Source organism: Notamacropus eugenii, chromosome 3 (assembly GCF_028372415.1).
Source record: "Notamacropus eugenii isolate mMacEug1 chromosome 3, mMacEug1.pri_v2, whole genome shotgun sequence".
Classification (NCBI taxonomy): Eukaryota; Metazoa; Chordata; class Mammalia; order Diprotodontia; family Macropodidae; genus Notamacropus; species Notamacropus eugenii.
In genome coordinates, this window is record NC_092874.1 from 254,278,384 (window position 1) to 254,303,226 (window position 24,843).

At 34.9% G+C, this 24,843-nt stretch overlaps 1 protein-coding gene across 4 annotated transcripts in view; it reads right to left on the bottom strand.

The window, feature by feature from the left end:
- Positions 1-8,794: 8,794 nt before the first annotated feature.
- The window catches only part of CAPS2 (calcyphosine 2), a 71,223-nt gene continuing 55,174 nt past the window's right edge, over positions 8,795-24,843 (bottom strand). For all 4 annotated transcript variants that reach the window (XM_072655402.1, XM_072655403.1, XM_072655400.1 and 1 more), the window contains 3 exons: positions 20,406-20,525; positions 17,702-17,798; positions 8,795-9,460 (listed from right to left, as the gene is read on the bottom strand). In XM_072655402.1, coding sequence (XP_072511503.1) covers positions 9,285-9,460; positions 17,702-17,798; positions 20,406-20,525 — 393 coding nt within the window. In that variant the 3' untranslated portion in view covers positions 8,795-9,284. The remainder of the gene's footprint in view (positions 9,461-17,701; positions 17,799-20,405; positions 20,526-24,843) is intronic.

Sequence of the window (24,843 nt, forward strand, 5' to 3'; positions counted from 1 at the left end):
GAAACTTTATTCAATTGTGGGTATTGGCAGAAAACTTTATTGCATTTTTTGAACCTTGCCCTTTGTGGCTGGGAAGCTGGACCACTTCTCTCTGCTTCTTGGAGACCCTTAACTAAGGACCTAAGTTATGCTGACCAGAAGCCTGGTCGGATCCAAATACAGATACAAGGAATTTTCTCATAGTTGTACGTCTCATGCAACCCATATGTATTATCTGAAAACTGGGTCCATATGGAACAGTTGTTTCTATATGAACTTGATAGTCCACAGAGTCTTGGGGGAACTGCCTTTTCTGAATTTGGAGAGTTGTATCTATTTACTCTTCCCTCTCCCCATTTGGAAAGTCCCTAATCTTTCCTCCAATTAGACATCAGATTACCTAATGCTGTATTGTTTTCTTTTAATTCACTGAGCTTATTTTATTCATTGTTTTTTAATATATAAAAGTCTGTCTCCCTCTGTATTTGTGGTCCAGCTTTAAGCTGAGGAGGTCTGGTCCTAGTTTCTTAGGCAATTGGCATGCATTGCTTAATAAATCAATATGTACAGAAGATCAAATCTGTCACACCATTATAGACCATAGTTTTTAATTAAGAAATTCCTGACTCATTAATAAACAGAACGCCACTCCCTGAACCCATTACTCACCAAAAACACACTTATCTATACTCACTGGAGGCAAATGAGGGAAAGATGAGTTATGTTCTACATCCTCTTCCCAATCAAATTAGAAGGTATCAATTGATAACTATAATTTTGCCATGAGTGGCTAAGCTAAGTCTCACAACATGAAGGCTTTCTCAACTCCCCATCATATCTTTCCTGATTTTTCCTTGAAGCTTCACTCTTAATTTTGGACACTTCACTGTGGAGTACAGCAACATACTAGACCACATCTAGACAAAGGCAATCAGGATGGAGAAAAGCTTGGAAAGCATTTCCTAAGTAGAAGGAAGAGTTTGGCTCAGTAGAAGGGAAAACTCTGTAATAATTGGAGCTAACCAAACATATGTGTGCATGCATGTGTGTATGTAATCTTATATAATGTAATATATTATGCTGTGTTGTTATGTTATGTTGTCAGAACAGATTGTATTTATAAAATACATCCATATAAAAGTCAGTTGTTAAAGTTTCAGTCTGAGAATTTATACCTTGGGAAATGATGCATATGAATTAGGGTTTGCAATAGATTGGAGACTTAAGAAAATGGAGAAAATGTTAATGATTCCTAGGCTTCAGGAACAGGGAGGTGATAATTCTCGTTCTCTGCCCACATCACAACTGGAGTATCCATTTCAGCTCTGGTTACCATGATTTAAAAAGGACATTGATAGGCTGCAGAGTGACCAGAGGCATGAGGAAGGACTTTGAATCCATGTCTTAAGAGGATTGAAGGAACTGGGCAGGTTTAGGCTGAAGAAGAAGAGTCAGGAGGAACATAAGCATTATCTGTGAGTATCTGAAGAGTTGTCATGTGGAGCAATGATTAGGATTGTTGTTTTACCCTAAGGGACTGAACCAAGGGCAACAAGATAGAGGGAAAAGGGCAGGAGGGAGTTATAAAGGTGGATTAATTTTGACATCATGGCAGATTTCTTAACAATTAGAGATGTTGAAAAGTAGAATGTGCTGCCTTAAGAGGTGGTAACTTCTCTCTCCTTGAAGATCTTCAAGCAGTCATTGGAGGACTATGTCTCAGGCATATTCTGGTGAGGATTCATTTTGTTTATAAGCTTGACTAGATGGTCATTGAAGTCCTTCTCAACTATCAAACTCCACAATTTTGGATGTTTAGCTACCCTGTGTAGCTCTGGTAAACAGAATCTGGTTTACGTATAGAAGTTACAAAAGAGATAGATTTTAGCTAAATATAAGCAGGAACTTCCTAAGTTAGATCTCTCTAAATGGGAATGCTTTCACAAAATAGTGAGCTCTCTGTCATTGTAAGTGTCCAAACAAAGGCTCAGTGACCATCTGGGACAGAATCATAGACTTAGAATTGGAAGAGACCTCTGGCTGTCAGAAAAGTTTGTAAACCCCTTAGTATTTTGTCAAAGAAAATTATTTTTAAAAAGGAGAGTTCCCTTTTGCTTTTAACAAAATTCCTAATAAATACAGTAAAATAATTTTTAAAAATTACACAACAGTTGTCCACTGAAGTCCTATTCACTTGCTGTGTGATGGCATGTTCTCCAAGACTGTACCAATGGGGCGTGTCCACTGACAAATCTGACCAAGCTGGAAAGGTTTTACGAGTAACAGTGGCAGAATGTTTTGTTTGTTATCTGACTACTAGCCTGGTTAAGTTTGGAAAAGCTCATCACTAGGTTGGCAGTGGAATGATAAAACTTTAGCCATAGCAGTTCGCAAAGATTATCTCTGAATACAGAAAAGGATTGCAATCTGTGTCAGTGGAAAGAGGACCCACCCACATTATTGAAATCACAGATCTTTGAAGAACTGAAGATTCTGAGTCTCACAGAAAAGAACAGATGCCAAAAAGCAGCCCCACAGATGGGACTGGATGCACAGTGACTTGGGCTTGAGTGGGTTGGGGCTAAGCTGTCTTCATGCCTGGATTAGCAAGTCTTTAGGTGGGTCTCTTCCTGGATATGATCCCTGATCTTAGATCAGGATCCTTAGCCCTTTAGGTGTCTCAAATTGTTTATTCCTTCTGGTGAAAATAATGGGGGGAAGAGGGATTGGTAAAGAGAAGGGATGGATACAGAGATCAGAGGCCAAAATGAATCAAAATAAACTGATCATTTTTCTGCTATTAAACTGTTGCTGAACTTTCCGTAGGTGAAATTCCCAGCACTTGACATGGTGCCTGGCATATAACGGTGCCTGGCATATAATAAATACAGTAAATACCATCTCTCCTTGCATTTGTATAGTGAAGACCAGAGAATCATGCAGACCCAAAGTTGGAAGAGAATTCAGCAGCCAACCTTCTTCCATACACTCAAAACAATTAGTCATCTAACCTTTATTTAAAGACTACCAATGAGCGAAACTCCACTACCTCCCAAGAGACAGTCCATTCCATTTACAGAGATCTCTAATTGTTAAATCAAATTTTTCCTGACATCACTGAAACTGGCCTCTCTGAAATTTCTACTCATTGCTCCAGGTTCTGCGCCTTGGCACCACAGAGAATAAGTACAGCCCCTTGTCCATGTGTCAGCCCCTCAGATACTTGAAGGTAGCCACCATGTCTTCTCAAGACTTTTCTTCCCAAGGCTAAGTACTCCCAATTCTTTCAACTAATCCTTATATGATAGAATACTGAGGCCCTTAACCCTGCTTGGTTGGATACTTAATGAAAACTTTCCTAAAATATAGTGTTTTGAATTAAAAACAACATGGAAAGATAGTTTTCAAGATTCTTTTTTTGTGAAATTTTGAGTTACAAATTTTTCTCCCTTCTTCCTCCCCAAGAAAACAAGAAATCTGATATAGGTCATACATGTACCAATGTATATGTACAATATACCAGACATATTTCTACAATAGTCATTTTGTAAAAGAAGAATCAAAAGGGAAAAACCATGAGAAAGTTATAATATCTCAGATATGCTTATTTTTATATGTATATATTATCTTCCCTGCCCTCTAAGAGGTAGCTCAGTGACACCGGACTAGGAGTCAGAAAGATTGTGTGGCCCTGGAATATTCATTTAACTTCCTTCTGTCTTAACTTCTTCATCTGTAAAATATGGATATTAATAGCACTTACCTCACAGGGTTTTGTAAGAATAAAATGAGATAATTTGTAGAGAGCTTTAAAAACCTTAAAGTACTTACATAGATGCTATTATTATTAAAATATAAACTCCTTGAGGACAAAGACTGCATTCTCTGCATCCTCATCACCTGCATCACACATAATAGATAATATTTTTGACTGACTTTCTCCAGTTCACATAGCCAATAGGTGTGATTTGATTCTGGGTCTCCCTAACTCCGAGGCAAGATTCTTTATCCATTATATCATGATGTCTCTACTAATATTTCCAGAGATGGCTATCAGCACTAATATGAAATAAAGTTTCTTCCTTAGGTGCCAACTCACCCTAATTAGTCCTAGTGAACTGAAACAAAGGCCCTTAGTAAATGTTTGCTGAATGAAGAGACATTGAATTTAATAGCTATGGAATTTTTTCAATGCCATCTACTTTTATAGGATATTTGAGTGAGAGAAAATGGGAGGGGACAATTTGTTTGCACCCAATTTAAACCTAGATTAAATAGCAAGCTATATTTTTTCTGAAACAGTCCTTCCCTAGCAATGGGAATGTGAGACTTATTACTGTGTCTGGTCAAGCAAGCACTGCATTTTCTAGTACCAAAAATGCGACCTCTTCAGCCTCTGTAATAGTAGAAAATCATTAAAGCTGAAAACAAAAACATTCCTAATGAAATGTTAGAAGATTCCCTTAAAAGACTGCAGTCTCATGACTCTGTGGAACAGGTTACTAACCATTTTTGCGTGTATCCATTTGGCAGTCAGGTGAAACCTCTGGCTCCTTTCTCAGAATAATGTTTTAAAATGTATAAAATGCATTGGATTACAAAGGAAGCCAATCATATTGAAATACAGTTATCAAGATGTATTTTTTAAAAGTTCATAGACTCCAGTTAAGAATCACTGTAACGTAGAAGATAAAAGCAGATTTTTGTGAAATGATGAGACACATGGGGTTTCATGATTTACCATCAATTGCCTTAAAAGGTAGATGAGTAATGGTCTTTTTAAAAGAATAAAAATCCTGAGGTCCTTGAAGTTCTCTCCCTTGGAATATTGATTATATTCATCATATTCATTCGTGGAACCTCTGTCTCTCTGTGTGTGTCTCTCTGTCTTTGCCCCTTCCCTCTCTCTCTCTGTCTCTCTCTACCTCTGTCTCTCTCTGTTTCTGTCTCTCTGTTCTCTGTCTCTGTCTCTCTGTCTGTGTGTGTCTTTCTCTCCTCTCCTCAACTCTCCTACTCTCCTCTTCTCTCTCCCTTTCCCCACCTCCCCTCCCCTCTCTCATCTCTTCCCCTTCTCTCACTTCTCCTTCTCTCTCTCAATCTCTCAGTCTCTGTGCTTCTTTGTCTCTCTGTCTCTTTCTCCTCCTTTTCCCTCCCTCCCTCTCTTTCTTTCCCTGTCTGCAAGATATTTAGTTATTCTGATATTCTACCAAAATTCATGAATAACCAAACGTAGCATCCCATTAGATAAGAAACTATATTAGCTGAAGAAAGAACTCATCAAGTCTCTGCTATCCAAAATGGTTGGTCTTAGTTTAACTTTAGTAATGCATGAAATTTGGGTTTCCATTTTCCATATATAATAATTGTTCCTTTTTCTGCTTCAAATAAGTTAACAAATGGAAGCTATTTTCTTTTTTTCTATAAATATCCTTTGAATATTTAAGATGTCACTGACTTAGCATGTACACCAAAGATATATGGAATGTGCTCCAAAATGATCATTCTTTTGTTTTACAAAAAGGTCCCAAATTATTGAAAATCTATTAAAATTCAAAATCATCCACTCATTGATTCTTGTATCTTTGCCTTTTTTTGGTAAAGACAGAATATGACCTATGATTTCACTGATGAGGGGAAATCACTGATGTAGAAACTCTCTCCTCCCAATGCAGGGACAGATTAAAAATCAAACTCATCTCTAACTTCTAGTTTCAGAATTACATGGAGAAATTAAGCAATTTGACAGTGATCACAGTTAAAGTTATAACTTGAAACCAAATCCTATTATTTCAAAGTCTTCCACCTACTGTGTCCCCTACCTTTGTCAGTGTTTTTACATAAGACATAATACATAATTTTCATATTAATCAAACTTTGTCTTTTTGATATCATTTTCTAGAGCAGCTTTCTTTGATCTTTTTAATGGTATCTTTTATGGTATGTCAATCACTTCAAGGTTTTCTTCTACTAAATTTTTCCTTCCCAATTTCCTTAGTCATATTTTAAGTAATTCAATTGGATCTAGCATAGATAAAATATTCTGTAATGATGAGATATGTGCTGGCTGGTTAAGAAAATTTAGAGTTGCCACTCACTTGGGGAAAAAAACAGGCAAGAAGAAGCTAGAAATACTCTTATAATTAAAAAAACCTATTTAAATATTTTTGTAAACAAATATAGCTGGCAATAATTTCAATTGCCAACAAAGGAATAGTTTGAATGCAAAAAAGAGAATAATTAAAACAGGAATTAAATGTTCCTAAAGATTGTGAATTATTTTAAATTACCCATTAGGTAGACAATTATCTTGTATTTTCTATTATTACTAACCACAGGGTCAACAAATTCAAAAATTTCATTCAAACTACTATTAAGAGGACATGCTTGTATTTAGAAGCACATCTAGCTAAATATCCTACAAATTACTTCATATTATGCAAGTTTATCAAGCCTTAATTAATATTTTAATTAGCTACTGTGGTTTTTTAAAAAGACTCTTGAATAGTACCTTATTTTCATAAAATGATTTTACCTTGGAAATTCAATACAGATTTATAAAAGTCTTCCACTAAAGACTTACGTCAACATATCTTTGTGTTATGGAGGTGAACCCTGGGTTAGTGAAGTCTTTGATGGTGAAATACAAGGCTTTTTAGAATCCCGCCAAGCTCAAAAGACTTTGAGTATAAATCTAGTGAGAGACTATTATATTGTCCTAGGACAGGCATGACCAAGCTCAGAATCCCATCAGCACATTAACTGCAGCCAGAGTAACTCTTAAAAAAAATTTACTAAAGTCAAGTCACAGAGAGCTCATGAGAACTAGCATCGACTGAGATAATATATTTAAACCATTCCTTCAGTCTCTGAACACTATATAAATGGCAGTTATTGTTATTGTGAGCAGCGACAGTGGACAGATTACTGTAGGAATTTTAAATCTTTGAAGTACTGACATTTTATGAAGATGCAAAAAAATAGTCAACTCTATTAAATGCTCTCGTTCATAAAGGATCATACACATATGCATATATACATACATGTGTTTATCAACATGAATTGGCTATTTTCAAAATTTTGGAAAACTGAAAAGAGACATTAAAATGATTCCAATCATAACTACATAATTCTTTAAACAATTTAGAAGGCCTGTCAGGATCTTGCAATGTCTCAGGGTTATCATTATAAACATAAATTGTCCCTGTATCCTGGTTATCAGGAAATGCTTGTCCATAAAAAGTTCTACTAGTCAAATTAAGAATAAAGAATAATTTCCTATAGTAAGATTTTAAAAGGATGAAAAATCAAAACACATGTTTTTAATAATTAAAATTTAACTAAACAGACCAAAAACTTGACTTACCATATTGCAGTTCTATATCAAAATGACCATGAAATACAAATTTTGAGAATGATGAAGTTAACTACAAAGACACATTTGTCCTTAGTGGTGACAGCTTCTTACTCTATGAAATGCTATGTTTCGTTTATAGCCTTATGTGTGCACGTTATGGAAAATCTGTCACAATAATAAGTTAAACTCACAAAGGCTTTTGAACAAAATTTAAAATTTTGCATTTGCTAATTTCAAAGAAAAAGCTTCACACAATGATATATTTATTTACAATTCACAAAGAAGAATGATCCATGAAAAATCAAATTCTACATGTATAACCTGGAAAAAAAATTATGCATTTATCATAAAATAGTGACAAGATTTAGGATTGGCTATGGTTAGTGAGATCATTTTCTCCAAGAAAATGTGACTCAAGTGAATTCAGACTTATAGCAACCTATATTTTTGTCAAAATATGTATTTCAGAATATTATGGTTAATTTTTTTATCCTACTTTTCAGAAAATACTTTGAACACATACCACATACTTATGATAGTTGATGATATGACTAATTAAAATACATTTTAAATATTCCAATTTTCTTCCAAAATATTTAGTAGTATTTCTCCCTTGTCTAAATCCTAACACTAATGATGAAAATGAATATCTCTCCAAACGTTTTTGGCTCAAACAAACCACACTATATGTGTGTCACTTTCCTGATATAGGAGTAGCAACCATACTCTTCATTTTACAGATGAGAATAGTAAAGCAAAGGAGATGAGTGAATCAAAGGTGGATTTATATAGGTCACAGAATCTAGCCTTACTCACAACTGATTACTTTTCCACTTGACTAGACGTGCTATTTTAGGGCAATTTAAGTTTTCTAATTTAGATTACTTTAACATAAATTAATTTAAATTGTGAACTTAATTTTTTTTCTCCTTTTTTCCTTTTTGTCTATTTTACAAGGATCAACAAATAATATATACAAGATAATTTAACAGAAAAGGACCAGGAAATGTTTAAACATTAAAGTATGTCACATTTGCATTTGAACCACTTACAAGGTTTAAAAATATCATCCATTTCATTATATTCTTTTCCATCTTTCATTTATACTACTCTGCCACATATGTTCTATAAGTACACATCAATGCACCCTTTAATAATCAAAGTGAGCATTTTTCCAACTTAGCTTTTCAATGTATATATATGAATAAAGACAGCATGAATATAGGAGAATTATGAACTCCAGAAGAGAGAGACTGCATTGGTCAGTCTTCTAACTGAGTTATAGGGTAATAGACAACAGCACATAATTTGGGGTTGCATGACTTCGCACAACAACATTTAGAGCTTTATAAACTGTCTGTATACAAACCCAACATTTGTATGGGCATCTCTTCATGATTCTGTGTCTTATTCAATTAAAGTGACTGTAGTCAATGACAAAAATTTAGAATTACATTACAATTTTTTTTTACATAGCTTTTCATTCATTTAATATTTTCAGCATACTAAATACAAGTTGAACAGTTTTCTTTACAGATAGGTAAACCGAAAATTCACTGAAGCTTTATTCGGGGAGGGAGAAAGAAATTGGAGAGGCAGAAATAAAGAAAGAAGAGCAGAAGAGAAAGACAGAAATAATTGATAACATTGACATTCATAAGCATTTCTTTTCTACATGGAATTTTCCCATTGACAGTGATAAAAATGAACTCCAGAGAATCTCCACTGTGTTCAACAAAACGACAGTTCCTTTAGTGTCTCACACACACCCACAAACACAGCCCTTGTTCTAGAAATATTCCCCTTTCCAGACACAATATCTTTTGTAGAACTATGTGTATGAGGATTGAGAGAAGTCCCAGAAAGATTAAATATTTCATACTACCTCTCAATTTTTTTCCCATTTGAAATTTTCAGTGTGGGCAAATTTTCATTTGTGCAGTTTTCAAAACTAAATCCCCCAAGAATTCCTTAAGATATTAATGAAATCTTCATCATCTGATACTTCGCAACTTAGTCCTTCATAGTAATCTTCAAATTCACAGTATAACACTTCATGCATATGGCTACAGGCATTCTCTAGGGTTTCTATAAATGAAGATTTAATTTCTTCCTCCGTTGCACAACCTGCAAAACAGGGCAAGCTATAAAGCAATCTCCTAAAGAATTGGATTAATGGTATTAGCTCTATTTAAACAATTACTTATTCAGTTTATGAAATCATACTCTTAACAGCTTGAGATTATACATTAAACTACTGTCCAATTTATTCCAACTTTTTTTTCCATGAATAAAATTTATTGGTGATTGGAGGTGGTAGGGGAAACACAAGGAAGAAAATTCGTAAGTGATGTTTGTTAGCAAATATTTTAATGGTTGTTTTAAACTTTTAGTAAAGTTATTGCTCATTATATAGAGGTAAAATAATATGAACTATTATATATCCTTGGATTAGGGTTTTCTTGGGGTGGGGGCACCGTTGATGTTATAAGGAACACTCCATTTCAATTGTAAATGAAAGAAGAAATATCACACAAGTTCCAGTGGTTTATAGACTTTTCAGAACACCATGATCCATTGTGTAATGGATATTTTTAGACTTTATTAAACTATTTATTCAAAAGACAACCACTAAGCTTTGTGGAAATGGAAAACAGAAGAACAAGTTTACAAGTTTAGGAAATTCTTAGTTGAATGAGCTTTTGCTTGGTTAAGATTGTACTCAATATTAATCTATAAATGAAGACTTTTTATAATCTAGGACAAACAACCTCCCACTGCGTTACTGAGCCATATTCACAAAGAAAAACAATATCTAAAAATACATTTTACACATATTAGAAGGGAGAGAGAAACAATAAAGAGACAAAAAAAACACAACTAGACTGTGTTTTTGTTTTATAGAAAAATAATCTTTCATTTATCAGGGTTTTTTTTACACTAAGAAATGTAAGCAGAAAATATAAGACTATAAACAATGAATAAAACATATATTTATGTCTTTATCTCAGTTTTGTATTACAATTAAGGGAGAAGAAGGAGAAAGAGACAATGAAAAGGGGAGTAAAAATGAGGGCTTTGGAAGAGAAAATATGCAGCCCAGGTGGCAGGAGAGAAAGAAATGACGAGACAAAGACAAAAGAATCAGAGAAAAAAAGAGACAGAGAAAGAGAGAGAGAGAGGATGAGAGAGATGAAGAAAGAACTTTGGTATGTATCACACACACACACACACACACACACACACACACACACACACACAGCTACATATAAAAGAATACTTGGAATCCTGGGATTTTAGTTCACCCACTTTGACCAAGAGAGGGAAGTAGTTGAGTAAAGTGGAAAGAGTCCAGGTCATGAGATCAGATGACCTGGGTGTTTAAATCTGCAACTTGATGTGACTTCAAATAAATTCCTTAAGCCCTTGGGGACTCAGTTTCCTCCTCTTTAAATGGAGGAAATCAGACTCCAGGACCTAAAAGGTCTCCTCCAGCTCTAGGTCTACAATTGTTGGAGTCTCTTTGAACTTCTGTTTCTTCATCTGTAAAAGGAAGTTAGTAATGCTTGCAACTACCCATTCCACAAAATTGTTATGATACCTAATAAGATATCACACATGAAAAGACTTTGAAACAAGCATTATAGAGAAATAAATTAAAGGTTTAAGACAGGCAAAGAGGCAATTTGAAAAAAACTATCCATTTGCTGATAATATGATTATTTAGATAAATCTAGACAATCAGCAAAGTTGTTAATTAAAACAATATCTTCAGCAAGATTACAGGCAATGAAATAAACCCCAAATTTAATATTTCTGTATAATAATAACAAAATTCCAAAAGCAAATCCTATCACAGAAAGGAAAATAGCATTCAAAATGCCTATAAAATGCTTAAAATTGTTGACAATCAATTTGCCAGAGTACAAAAAAAAAAAATACTTGCATACATTCAGTTAAAAAGTGCTCCTTAAAACTATAAAGAATACCATACTTTAGGATATTCAATGTTTGTGGCTGGGCCATACCAATACAATAAAAATGACAATGCGACAAAAATTACTTAATACTTTTACTGCTACAACAGTCAAACTACAGAAGAGATATTTTTATAGAACTTCTTTAAAATAATAAAATTCATTTGGAGACGCAGAGATCTAAAATATCAAGGGAATCAACTTCTAAAAAATAAAAATGAAGGACTAACATTTCCAAACCTCAAACTATATTATAAAAGAGTAATCATGAAAAACATTTTGGAACTGATTAAAAAATAAAAAGATTGAGATCTATGCAACAGGCTATACAAGGGAAAATTGGAAATAAAACCCAATAACCTTGAAAAGCCTAAAACATTAATTATTTAGCAAACAACTCCTTGCTTGATAAAAACTTCTGGGAAAACTAGAAAGCAGTCTGGAAGAATTTAGGGTTAATCTAATTCCCAGGTCACTTAACCTGTCTGTCTCATTTTCTTCCTCTTTAAAATGAAAATAACAGCAGCACCTACCTACCAATGTAGCTGTGCAGATATAATAAGGTAACATTTATAAAGCACCTCACAAATCTATATAAATGCTAGCTCTGACAACCATAGAATTAACTTATGTTTGATGGAGAACCTCTCTTATCATCTTACAACTCAGTTGTTTTAAAATAGAATGACAAAGACACAAATACCTCACTGTATTTTTAATGAATATAGCCTAAGTAGCTATCCGAATGCTGATGATATTAGAAAGCTGGACAAACAGAATTGTGTGCTGGGAAGGAACCCTAGATAGTGCAATTCCTTCTTTTTATACATAAGGGAAATGAGACATAGAGTGATTAGGTGACTTCCCTAAAGTCACAGAGACATTAAGGTGGCAGAGCCAAGTTTCCAACCCAAGTTGTACAATCCCAACATTTCCAATTATAATATAATGCCACAAATGTTAAGTTTTACATGTACTTTAAAAGGTGTATACATCCTGAATAGTATTTATTTTAATGTCAGTGTCTTAATATGATAATGAAACAAAAGGATGAAAATGTCTTTTTTTAAAATTAATTTCACCTACTATGGTGTGTAACAAGTCTTTTAATAGTGTTGCTTAGTTTCAAGTACTTTTTTTCCAAATTACAATTTACAGAAGAATTTTATAATTTAAATTTTCAAATTTAAGAATAAAATTTCTTTTTTCTCACCTACAACTGAGATCAGGTTTTGCTGATCTGTCTTAGAAACCAGCAAATTTCTGATAAGTGAGTATTCCATTCTGCCAATAATGTTTTCTAATGTCATTAAACAGAAATGTCTTTTGGAAATCTTGTTTTTATTATGCCTTACAATGTTTTTTTTTTTTTTACTTTGATGGGATACTTAGGTTAAAGAATACCAGATGGTTTCCTAGAAACTAAATGAAAATGTTGTACAAAAGCCTTAATTTGTAAATGACTGTTGACTATAAACAATCCATATACCAGAAAGGTCTATGCATAGATTACCATTGACAATATATGAGATGAAAAGTTTAATTTTGCATTTTTTCCAATTTTAAGATATAATAGTAAAGTTCAATATATGTTTTTTCATGTAGTAAGGAGGAAAAGGGGAAGATTTTTTTCTGACAGCTCACATACATCCAGAAATATCATAATTATGAGCCAAGTTTAAAGAAGGTAGAATTTGAAAGACAAAATGTTTAAATCACCTTTCTGAATTAAGAACAAGATGAAAAATAAACATCAAAAAAAAGTTCTTTTCAACATCCAAGTCTCTATTTTGACCAACTAAGAAAGACAAAAAGACGTGATCCTTGGAAGGAGGAAGAAAGAAGTGGATAAAAGGAGAGAAAGGATACCCGGTGTATACATGGTAGGATAGACAGCTAAAGGAAGCAAAACCTCACTTAGTTCTCAAAGGAGTGGGTTGAGTAATCCAACTTAGAACAGGGATAAAAAAACTGAAAGCTAGAATCAAATGACAGGTAATTTAATAAATAATTTATGTGCGAAATAACTTTGCCAACCTTAAAATGCTACATTAATGCTAGCTCACAGCATAATTTGAAGTCATAACTTTGGACATAACTTTGATATAAGTATTGGATGCCAGCATGCCTCTCTACTACCACATGGCTTAACCTTAGATTTAACTTCTTTGGTCCCAAAGAGTAGAAGTGGTTCTCAATTAGGACCAAAATGACATCACCATGCTGGAGCCAAGGTACAGTGTGCCCAACCAGACTAATATGAGCTCAGAAGGCTCACAAAAAGGTTGAAGTAGGATCATAAGATGAATGGAAGCAAATTTCTTTTCCAATGGAAAGAAAAACATCTTGATAAATAAAGATTTCCACAAGTGAAAGCAGAGACTGTATAATCATTTATTGGAGCTGTTTTAGAGGAGATTCTATTTCTGAATAGGTTGGGACAGATGACCCATGAGATCTCTTCTAATCCTGACATTCCAGGATAATAAATTACAGTAATCTCCATGAGGGAAAAAAATTAGTTTGTTGTTTTTTTTTTTCACCACATCCTAATGTTCATTCACATGAGTTGTGGCCAGAGACAGTTAAGTGGTGGAGTAGATACAGCACTGGGTCTAAAGTCAAAAACATTTAAGATCAAGCAGAGCCCCAGATACTGATATCTCAAATCCTTGAATGCAGTTCTGGTAAGAGACTGAATCTGTTTTCCAAGGACCAGTCGAATTAGTGATACAGAGGCCCATTACCAGTAGACTAGATACCAAATAATGAACTCTTTTGGCCAAGAGAACACATGAAAGAAAGACATTTCTTTTTAAAATGGTCATAAGTGCTATGTGACCCATTATGCTTCTTCACTGATAGTAACAAAGCATTGGGAAATAGCCCAGATGTTACTTGGTATCACATCATTTTTAGACTGCCTATAAATTTCAGTTTGATTATTGATACTCTAGATGAGAGATAAATGGACATATTAGTAGAGACACTAATTCCTATCAATCTTGACATTCTTGCTATAAACCAAGGGTTCTTAATTTGAAGTCCATAGACTAACCCACTCCTTCAAAGGATTCATGGATAGATATCAGGGTCCATAAACACGTAAGCAGGGGAGGGAGGATAAAGGACATCTGTTTTCACTACCTCTCACCAAAATTTACCATTTCCTTCATTTATAAATCTAGGTAACAAATGTAATCATAAGTGGTCCATAGATTTTACCAGACTGCTAAAAGTGTCCAAGATATACAAAAAGATTAAGAACCCCTGCTATAGATGAAATCAGAAGAAAGAGAAGTGTCAGCTGAAGATAGTTCACAAGTACTCCTTGGAGAAGCAAAGAAAGGAGTTGGCAGAGTGGGTTTTATCCTATTCTCAATGACTACAAGAAATATTATGGGGGACATATGATCCTTTTCACATACTGCAGTGCTCATTATAAGTAGGTATTTAAAAAAACTACTGTAAAAATAATTGTTGTTTATACACTTATATCAGTTGCTAAGAATAAAATGGTAGAAAAATCCTTAGATAAAACTTGACAATACCCACAAAAATCAAATTAAAATAAACTGGTAGTTGGTTACTTCAGTGCAAAGGTGGGACAGGAAAAGGATGAGGAGACCATATATGGTAAAATGTGGTTGAGGAGAAAGAAATGAGAGAGGCCAAAGATTTGTAGTTTATAGAGAACCTTCACTTATCTATGTCACAAATATTTTATTAAAAAAAAAAACAAATGGGTATGTACTCAACATGGTGAGCTTCAGACAATACCACAAAGAACAAAACTGTCTATAGGAGCAAATCAGATGCACAGTGGAGAAAGAGAAGAACAACTGGCTACAGTAATGCACACAGAAGTAAAGGAAACACAAGTGAAAAAACTACAGCCTGGGACCATTTAGTATAGGACCTACTATCCATGGACACCTTAATAACTACATCCTAAAGAAAATCAGTGCATAGTAAAATAACTAATGTTCCTAAGGATGACCAAATGGTTGGTTCAAATCCTCCTTCGGTCATTACCTACAGGACCTTGGGCAAGTGACTTTATATCCCTGAGCCTCAGTTTCCTTATACATAAAGGAAAGATTTTTAACTGGATAACACCTAAGTTGAGGATTCCTAACCTGGGCTTATTGACTAGTTGATTTTGTTTATTTGTTTTACTATTTCAATGTAATTGGCACATAGGATTACTCTGTAATCCTATATATTTTATTTTATACATTAAAAAAAAAGCCTAATTCTGAAAAGGGATACATCGGCTTCCCAAAACTTCTAAAGGGATTCAGGACACAAAAGGCTAATAACTCTGCTATAGGTCTTTACAAGCTTTAAATCATATGATCCTATGACCCATGATCATCAGTAGAATGTTAAAATTCTACTGATTTTGGCTACATTTGGTTTTTAATGAGGCAGAGATTTATATGACATATTTTATAGTTTTCCAAAAAAAAAAAAATCTAGAGGACTATTGCTTAGATGAATAAGCTTCTGTTATCTGGAAAATTCATTTATTCAAAATATTTCATTCCCTGATGATACTAGATTAATAAGGCATTACTACCTAATGATCTCAGGAGAGCCAAATTTACAGAAGACAGAAGAAATTATATATCTTCCATTTGTGAACTGTAGCTATAATCTGCTTCACTTTGACCAAGACATTCTGGGCTAATTCTAAGAGGACTTCCGTGTCTGGGTAAGAAATCAGTTGTTCAACAGCCCTCTCCTCATATACAAGGGACTACCTCAGTTCCTTTCAGGCTGGTCCAGTCTGCTCTGATCTATTCATATTAAGTACAGAGAGACCGTTTTTCTGTGTGGTGGCTCTATATTTTTCTATGGGTGGGTAAGTAGCTATAACAGTAAAGAAAACAGGGGAAAGCAATAAAGAGTCCTTTCCAAAGACTTTCCAATTGAAAGCTATGAAAATCTGCCCCCATCAGTCCCTCCTCCTCTCAGGCTATATCATTCATACTTTGTGTGCTTAAATCTCCACTGCCTCTGGGAGAGAAAAGTGTTTTAATAAATATGTCTTTGCCAATATTTCTTTTCCTCCTCTGTCCCAAATCTGGATAATTCAAATTAAATTAAGTCATGTAACAGGAAAATTAGGTTTTGTTTTTTTTAAAGACTCCTAAGAAAACTTCCCTATCCTTGGTGACTTTGAGTGACATTTTCACCAAAGGTAAATCCCTGGAAGGACTTCATTATAACTAGATAACTCTGGTAGCCCCACAATGCATAGTTCTTTGTGAGGGGATAATTAAGAAGAGGAAAAGAGGTTTAAAGTGTACTGTTTCTCTCTGTCTCTCTGTCTCTGTCTCTCTCTCTCTGTCTCTCTGTCTCTCTCTCTGTCTCTCTCTGTCTCTCTGTCTCTGTCTCCCTCTCTGTCTCTCTCTCTCTCTCTGTCTCTCTCTCTCTGTCTCTCTCTCTCTCTGTCTCTCTCTCTCTCTGTCTCTCTCTCTCTCTCTCTCTCTCTCTCTCTCCCCCCCCCCCCCAATCTTTAAGACAAACCATATTTTAAGAAACAACCAAGACACCTACTCATTTAGGGACTAAATGTAAAGTCAAGATGGTTGGTGGTCCAAGATAAAAGGACCTTAAAACCTTCTCAAAGTGCTTTCCCAAAAGGTCAATACATATTTTCCCCTAAAAGTCATCATCTTTGCACTTAAGTCAATCACAAACTTAAAACTCAAAGAGAAATTGACAGTAAGATAAATTACCTTACATCTAATTTCAGGTTGCTGGTAAACAAAGGGGATGTGACTTGAAACAGGACAATGAGAAAATGGAATCACAATTTGCTTTAAACATCTTTACTCAGTTTTGTCATTTGTAACCTCATGTTTCAAAGCATGACCCAAACCAGTTCTAAGTCTGGGATTAATAGAGGAAACCAAAATAATGATAGTAACTCTTATTTGAAGAAAGAAAAAGAGGAGAATTACAACCTGTCAAAACTACCTTATAACTAGAGTGAATCTAGTTATAAGAAACTCTAATGATTGGATACACACATCTGTACAAATAACCATCCTTTCTTTTCTGCTCCATCCTTAAATATGAAGGTAGAGAGAAGCATTTATCTGGGAGTGCCCAATGGTACTGTCTACCCTGCTTCTGCTTATCTGACTTTCTGACCATCCAGTTCCTCAGCAGAAAAATAAAAGATTCTACAATAAAAGATTCTAAATAAAAGAAAGAGAACAATATCATTTTCAGAGAATTTCAAAAACAGAATGGACAAACATAGCCTGAGGTTATAGACCAGGAATATTAACTCACAATGAATTACAACAAATTTGAAAATATTATGGCTTTAAACAACAACCTAGAAGCCAGATATATTTGGACTTATATCACTTACCTGATATCACATGAGGGTGTTTCTTGGCACAATAGCATTTTTTGATATCTACCATGCTCACACTGCCAGTTTTGGTGAAGTCCAATTTCATATAGGCCTAAACAAAGAAAGGATATCAAATAGCAGGAAATCACTGGAAATCATAAGTAAATGATCTTGCATTTGCTTCAAACAAGGGATTCCTAAAGTACTAAAATAGCATTTACGGCAGGGGGTATGATGGGTGCAGCAGGAAGAATCCTGAAGGGGAATTTAGGAAATCAAGATACCAGTCTGTGCTCTGCCAAACTACACCTTCTTCTACCTTAGGAAAGTCTCTTAACCTCTGTAGATACGTTAGTTCCCTCATTTGTAAAAAGATGGAATCGTACTAATGTCTAAGATGCCCTCCGGCTCTAAGATTCTATAAGCTATGTAAATAGTATGTATAAATTTACTTGGAAGAGATGTATAACTGGAAAAATGAGATTGTAAATATTGCATAAATTATTTAATGGTTTCAGGGTTGTATTTTTTTTGTTATTGATACGCTTTAGTTGTGTCTGACTCTGTGTCCTCATTGGGGGTTTTCTTGGCAGACACCAGAGTGGTTAGCCATTTCCTTCTCCAGCTCATTTGGCAGATGAAGAAACTGAAAGTAAATAAGATCACACAGGTAGTGTCTGACTTAAAATTTGAATTCAGGTCTTCCTGACTCCACAAAGTATCAATAATAGTATTGTGCTCAACACAACTTTGAATAACAAAAGAGGTTTGAAGGATATAAGAAACCATCTTCTTTCAGTCAGATGGCAAATGATAATATTTCTATTTTATAGACAGCAAAAGAGGCATCCAGACTTACACAAGATACCTTCTTAGAACAATCACTACTAAAACTAAATTTTACTAATCCCCATTATGTCCTTCCTTCACTCAGCAGAAGAAGCTAGAGGGTACAGTGGATGAAGGACTGAGTCTGATGATAGAAAGACCTAAATTCAAATCCAGCCTCAGACACTTACTAAGTTGTATGACCGTGGATAAGTCATCTAACCACCATCTCAGTTTCCTCAATTGTCAAATAAGGAAAAGACTAGCATCTACCCACATAGGGTAGTTGTGAGAACAAAATAAGATAATATTTGTAAAGTGCTTACTTAGTGCAATGCCTGCCACAGACTAGACACTTAGTCAATGCTAGTTCCCCCTTGCTACACCTTCATTAAGAAATGCATCTTCTGAGTCAACCCTAGTTCTAAGAAGGTGTAAGGAAACATGAGGAGAAGGAAGAGAGAAAAAAAAGGAAACAATAATCACCCTTGCTAGCCCCGCTCCTGCTACCATATTGCAAGGTAAGGGGTCAGGATGTTGATCTCCCGCGTAGCTATCATCTTACAAGTGGTGAATGGATGTGTTTTCCTGGTCAATAAGGACAGGTATTTTGTTTTTCAGCCTGAGATTAATATCCTATATAATTGTTCACATAAGTACACTCTGGAAATTACTACCAAAAATCACAGTAATGAACAGTGTCCACCTCAGACAGGACTTGGTTGTACCTGTTTAATTTCCCTACTTAAAGGAGACAAACAACCAACTCAATTCAATAGAGAAAAAAAAAGGCAATAATGGGAGGAAAAAGGCAATAAATTCAGAATGTAGTTGTCTGTCACCCATCCTTGGGTTATGGTAATCATAAAACAGCTTCCTGGAAAAAAGCCATCTTTAGCAAGAATGAATCAGAGGTGATTTCCTAGAAAGGTGGTAGGAGGATTGATTCTCTAAGAGTGACTGAAATAGCAGTTGAAAAGGCTAAAGCAAAGTCAAAGAACACAGAATTGGAAAGACCCAAATTAGAATCTTCTATTATACAAAAGAGCAAAAGTGTTCATGATTTTTTGAAAATAGAGGTAAATCTAGATTTGATCTCTGATTACTTCTATTATTAAAATGAAGCAAGAATTGTTGCTCAAGTAATTAAATTCTTGGGCATTATTCACTCTTATCATATCATTAGGAATCTTAGAGATTACCTAGTGTAGGTCTAGACCTTTTAAACAGCATGCCCAGGGTCACACAGAAAGTAAAAGAACCAGGACAGTAGCTAAGGTCTTTTGACTTAAAATCCAGTATCCTTTTCACCATATCAGTAACTAACACGTAAAATAAATTTCAAAATCTCTCTTTTGTGTTATTCTTATTTTTTTAAGAGTGTATCTCCCTACTCACCCTTTGGCTAGAAGTATAGTAGTCACTTAGGGGCCCAAACAAACTGCTGATTAACATGGAAGCTTTGACCTGCAATGTTTCTAACCTGTCCTTCAGGTGCCTGGTGCCCTCCTCCCTCTTCCAGAGGCTCACTATACTGGTGCCAAAGTTAGGAGAGAAACAATCAGCCATAACCCTCAGAACTCCTGAGCTCAACTCATCCACCAGGCTCAGCTGCCCTAGTAGCAGAGATTAAAAACATGTGCCATGATAGCAAGCCCAAATTCCTCTAAGAGAACAATAACGTTTAGCTTTTTAAAAAATATTTAACATAAGCATTACAAAACCTAGCACACTGTACTTATAAACATCTGTCTTAAACATTTTTGTGATAAATTCTATCACAAACCAAAAAGAAACAAGTAAAATATGCTAACTGATCAAAATGCTTAATAAAGAATCTAATTCTCTACTTGATGTAACCATTTTAAAAGACTACTTAAAACAAACTTACTTTTCGAAGAAATGCTTTTCTGTATTCATTCATTTCACCAAAAATGGCACGTTTGAATTCTCCACAATCAACTTGACCATCACCATTGATATCCAGAATTAACCATAGATCCTCAAAGTCCTAGAAATTAAATTAAGCTATTTAATTTAAAATATATCTTTAAAAAGTCATCACAATACAATCTAACTAACTAATTACAAATAGTGGTAAGCAAGCTATTTAGAACCTATGGGATCAAAAGATATGAACAGTTTCCAGGTGAAGTTATCAAAGCTATCTATAGCCACATGAAAAAAAGTGCTCTAATGCATTACTGATTGGAGAAATGCAAATTAAAACAATTCTGAAGTACTGCCTCATAGCTATTAGATTGGCTAATAGAACTGAAAAGAAACATGACAAATGCTAAAGGCGATGTGGAAAAAAAGAAACATTAATGTGTTGTTGCTGAAGTTGTGAGCTGATTCAACCATTCTATAGAAAATTTGGAACTATGCCCAAAGGGCTATAAAACCATGTACACCTTTTGACCTAGCAATCCCACTACTAAGTCTGTATCCCAAAAGAGATTAAAAAACAAAAAGGAAAAAGACCTATATGTACAAAAATTTCTTATAGTACTCTTTTCTGATGACAAAGAACTGGAAATTGAGAGAGGGTTCATTAATTGGGGAATGGCTGAACAAACTGTGGTATGTGATTATCATGGAACATTGTTTTGCTATAAGAAATGATGAGCAGGATAATCTTATAAAAACCTGAAAAGATTTACATGAGTTGATCCAAGGTGAAATGTATTGTGTACGAAGTAATAGCAATGAAGGGAAAATGATCTGGTGTGAATGACTTAGCTATTTTTAGCAATACAGTGATCCAAGACAGTTCTGAAGGACTTGCGATGAAAAATGCTATCCACCCCAAGAAAAAAAACTCATGGTGCCTAAATACAGATTGAGGCATACTTTATTTTACTTTCTTCATTTTTCTTAAGGTTTTTTTTTTTTAATTTTTGGTCTATGACTATTATGGAAATGTTTTACATGACTACACATGCATAACCTATATTAAATTGCTTGCCTTCTCAATGGTTGGGGGGGAGGGAAAGCATTTGGAACTCCAAGCTTTAATAATGATTGCTAAAAAGTTGTTTTTTACATGTAACTGGGAAAAATAAAATACTAAATAGGTCCTATGCTAACGCTTTTAATTTAAAAAAATCATTTTGTGATGCAAATTACTACTTGCCACTTCAATTTTATGTTTTATAGCTAAAGTTTTACACACAATACACTCATTTTTATCTGTGATAGTTAAGAAGCGCAAGTATGTTGGTTAATGGAGAGTTTAAGTAAATCTTAATTTTTCATGGATATCAATTATCCATAATTTATGTGTAATGGGACTAATCATGAACTTTCCCCTCTCCTACGTGCGATGATTATAGCATGTCTAATTGGAGCATGCAGGGACCTGAGTTGGGCTGCCCTTGGCCACTTACAGTAGGCTGCATGTATTCTGAACTCAGTTCCAAGCATCCTTGAATGTTATTGCCTGAGCACTTGCATGACGGGCTGATTTGTGATTAAGCTTAGCATTACATAAACAAATACCACTATGTCATCATTGCTATAACTTGATTATAAAATAGATCCACTTTCAGTCATGTAGAAATCAAAATTCACAAATTGTGCTCCTGGTTTCAATATAAAGAGTCTTAAATTCATCTTCTATATTAATTCCTCCACCTACATCATATTAAGACTATCAGCTTTCAAAAAATTGGAGCATAGTAGCGCACACATATTAAAACAGCATTAGAATATTTTCTTTGATAACTTAGATTTCAGCATCCTACAGATATGTCACAGGATTATCAAATATCTTTATACTAAAGATATAGATGTAGATGAAGTGTAGTTTGGAAAAGTACTTACTGACCCTGGTGTAGACACCAGAAAATAGCATTAAAAAAGAAATGTGTAATATTGGGGGGGGGCAGAAAATATATCTATATGTATATATATATAGAGAGAGAGACAGACAGACAGACAGAGACAGAGAATAAACATTTACATAGCACCTACTACTATGTGGCAGATTACAAAAATTAACTCACTTAATCCTCACAACAACCCTGTGAGGTAGGTGCATTATTATCTCCATTTTACTGTCAAGGAAATTAAGACAACCAGAAATTAAGTGACTAGCCCAGGGTCACACAACTATTAAGTGTCTGAGGCTGGATTTGAACTCAGGTCATCTTGACTTTAGGCCCAGTGCTTTATTCATTTGTGCCATTCATCTGCTTTCAAATTGTCAATTAGTAGTGAATTCTGGTTAATTTAATGCAAGACCAAATTTTACTTATAGATTTTTTAGCACTCAGCAAGGTGTTTTCTACCTTGCTGTTATCATTCAGTCATTCAGTTGTGTCCAATTCTTCATGAACCTGTGGACCCTAGCACCCCAATGCAGTCCATAGAGTTTTCTTGGCAAAAATGGCAAATGGTTTGCCATTTCCTTCCCCAATGGATTAAGGCAAACAGAAATTAATTTATTTGCCCAGGGTCACACAGGTAGTAAGTGTATGAGACTGGATTTTAACTCAGGTGTTCCTGACTCCAGGTCCAGCACTCTATCCACCGAGTCACCTACCAACTTCCTAAGCACTTAATGCATGCTTTTTCATTTATTTATAAAATGAGACTCAGTTAAATTTCTCTATTGAGTGATTTTTCCTGTCAAATTCAAACTATAAATTATACAAATCACAAGAAATATTGCAAAAAAAAAATCCCTCAAGTTGTCTAGCTTTCCAAGAACTTCCAACAAGTCTCAAAAGTACAAATGCTTTCCTCCACCATAAAGCCCTGCTACCTCAGCTGACTCTCACTGCTTCTTACCAAAACTTGTACTTAATTCTCATTGGTTCTCTTTCACATTGTCCAGAATGATCGTTCCAAATTTCTTCCTCTCTCCCACAAACCCAACCCTGCTCTCAAAGGTAACCTAACCTGCTACTTCCCTGAGCATATCAATGCCATGTGCTATTACAGAAGAGAATTGTATCCAAATTCAAATCCGTATTCTTCTACTTGTTACCTGCGGTAACATGGGCAAGCCAGATCACCTCTACATTCCTCTGTTTTTTCATCTGTGAAATGAGGACATTGGACTAGACCGGGGTGAGGAACCTAAATCCAATTCACCAGTTTCACCAAGAATGGTTCCCCTGATAATACTTAAGGGCCCTTCCAGTCCAAAATCCTTTGATCCTATCATTTACTTTCTTTCACTCATCATCTTTTTCTTCACTTGTTATTTCTTCCTTTCCTTTTGTCTCAGATATTCTTACTCATTGTCAAATAATCAATGACCAAATGATAATATCTGTAAAAATGCTTCGCATAGGGCCCGGTACATAGTAGGCACTTAAATGCTTCTTGCCCTCCCTTCCCCCTTGCTAAGCCTAAGAATTCCACCTATGCCCTTGATCCCAATCTCTTCCCTCTCTCCTCCAAGACTGCGCTCCACAAATCAACCCACCTCTTCATATCATTTGTCAGTTTCTGCTTTTTGCTGGCTCCTTCTCCTTTGCTTAAAATAGTAGTCTTACTTATATTTTAAAAAAAGTCTTACCTATACTTTTAAAAATTCTGTCCCTTTACTCCCTTACTTGCCCCCTTGAATTCTTACCTATCTCTTTATTCCCTTACCCTGACAAACTTATCAAAAAAGTTGACTAAAACCTACTTTCTCGTCCTAGTAGACACCTAGGTGGCCCCGTGGATGAACTGCCAGGAAGACTCATCTTCCTGGGTTCAAATCCAATCTCAGATATTTACTAGCTGTGTATCAAGTCCCTGGACAAGTCACTTAACCTTGTCTGCCTCAATTTCCTCATCGGTAAAAAATGATTTGAAGAAGGAAATGGTAAACCACTCCAGTATCTTTGCCAAGAAAACCCCAAATGGGATCACGAAGAATTGGACAGGACTGGAAAATAACTGAGCAACAACTTCCTTATACTTCAAAACATTCCTTCGCTTTACTTTCTTCCTCATCCCTTTGAACTCTCACCGGTCTCTTTATTCCCTTACACTGACAAATTTATTAAAAGAGTTGACTCCACCTCCTGTCTCACTATGCACTCAACTGCATTTCCCTGCAACCAGTCCTCCATATCCACCACTCTGCTGACTGCAACTAGTAACCTGCAAAATACCATATATAATTATTTTTCCCCTTGGTTTTGATCATTCTCAACCTCTCTCCAACAGAATATTGCTGAATCTCCAGCTTTATTCTTTTTTTCATTGTCTTTTTTTTATTCTTTACCACTACATCACTGAGGAGATATTAAGTTTGTGTAAAACATCAAAGATATTAATTGAATTTTTTATCTAAACATTTTAAGAAAAATAATAATTATCATAAC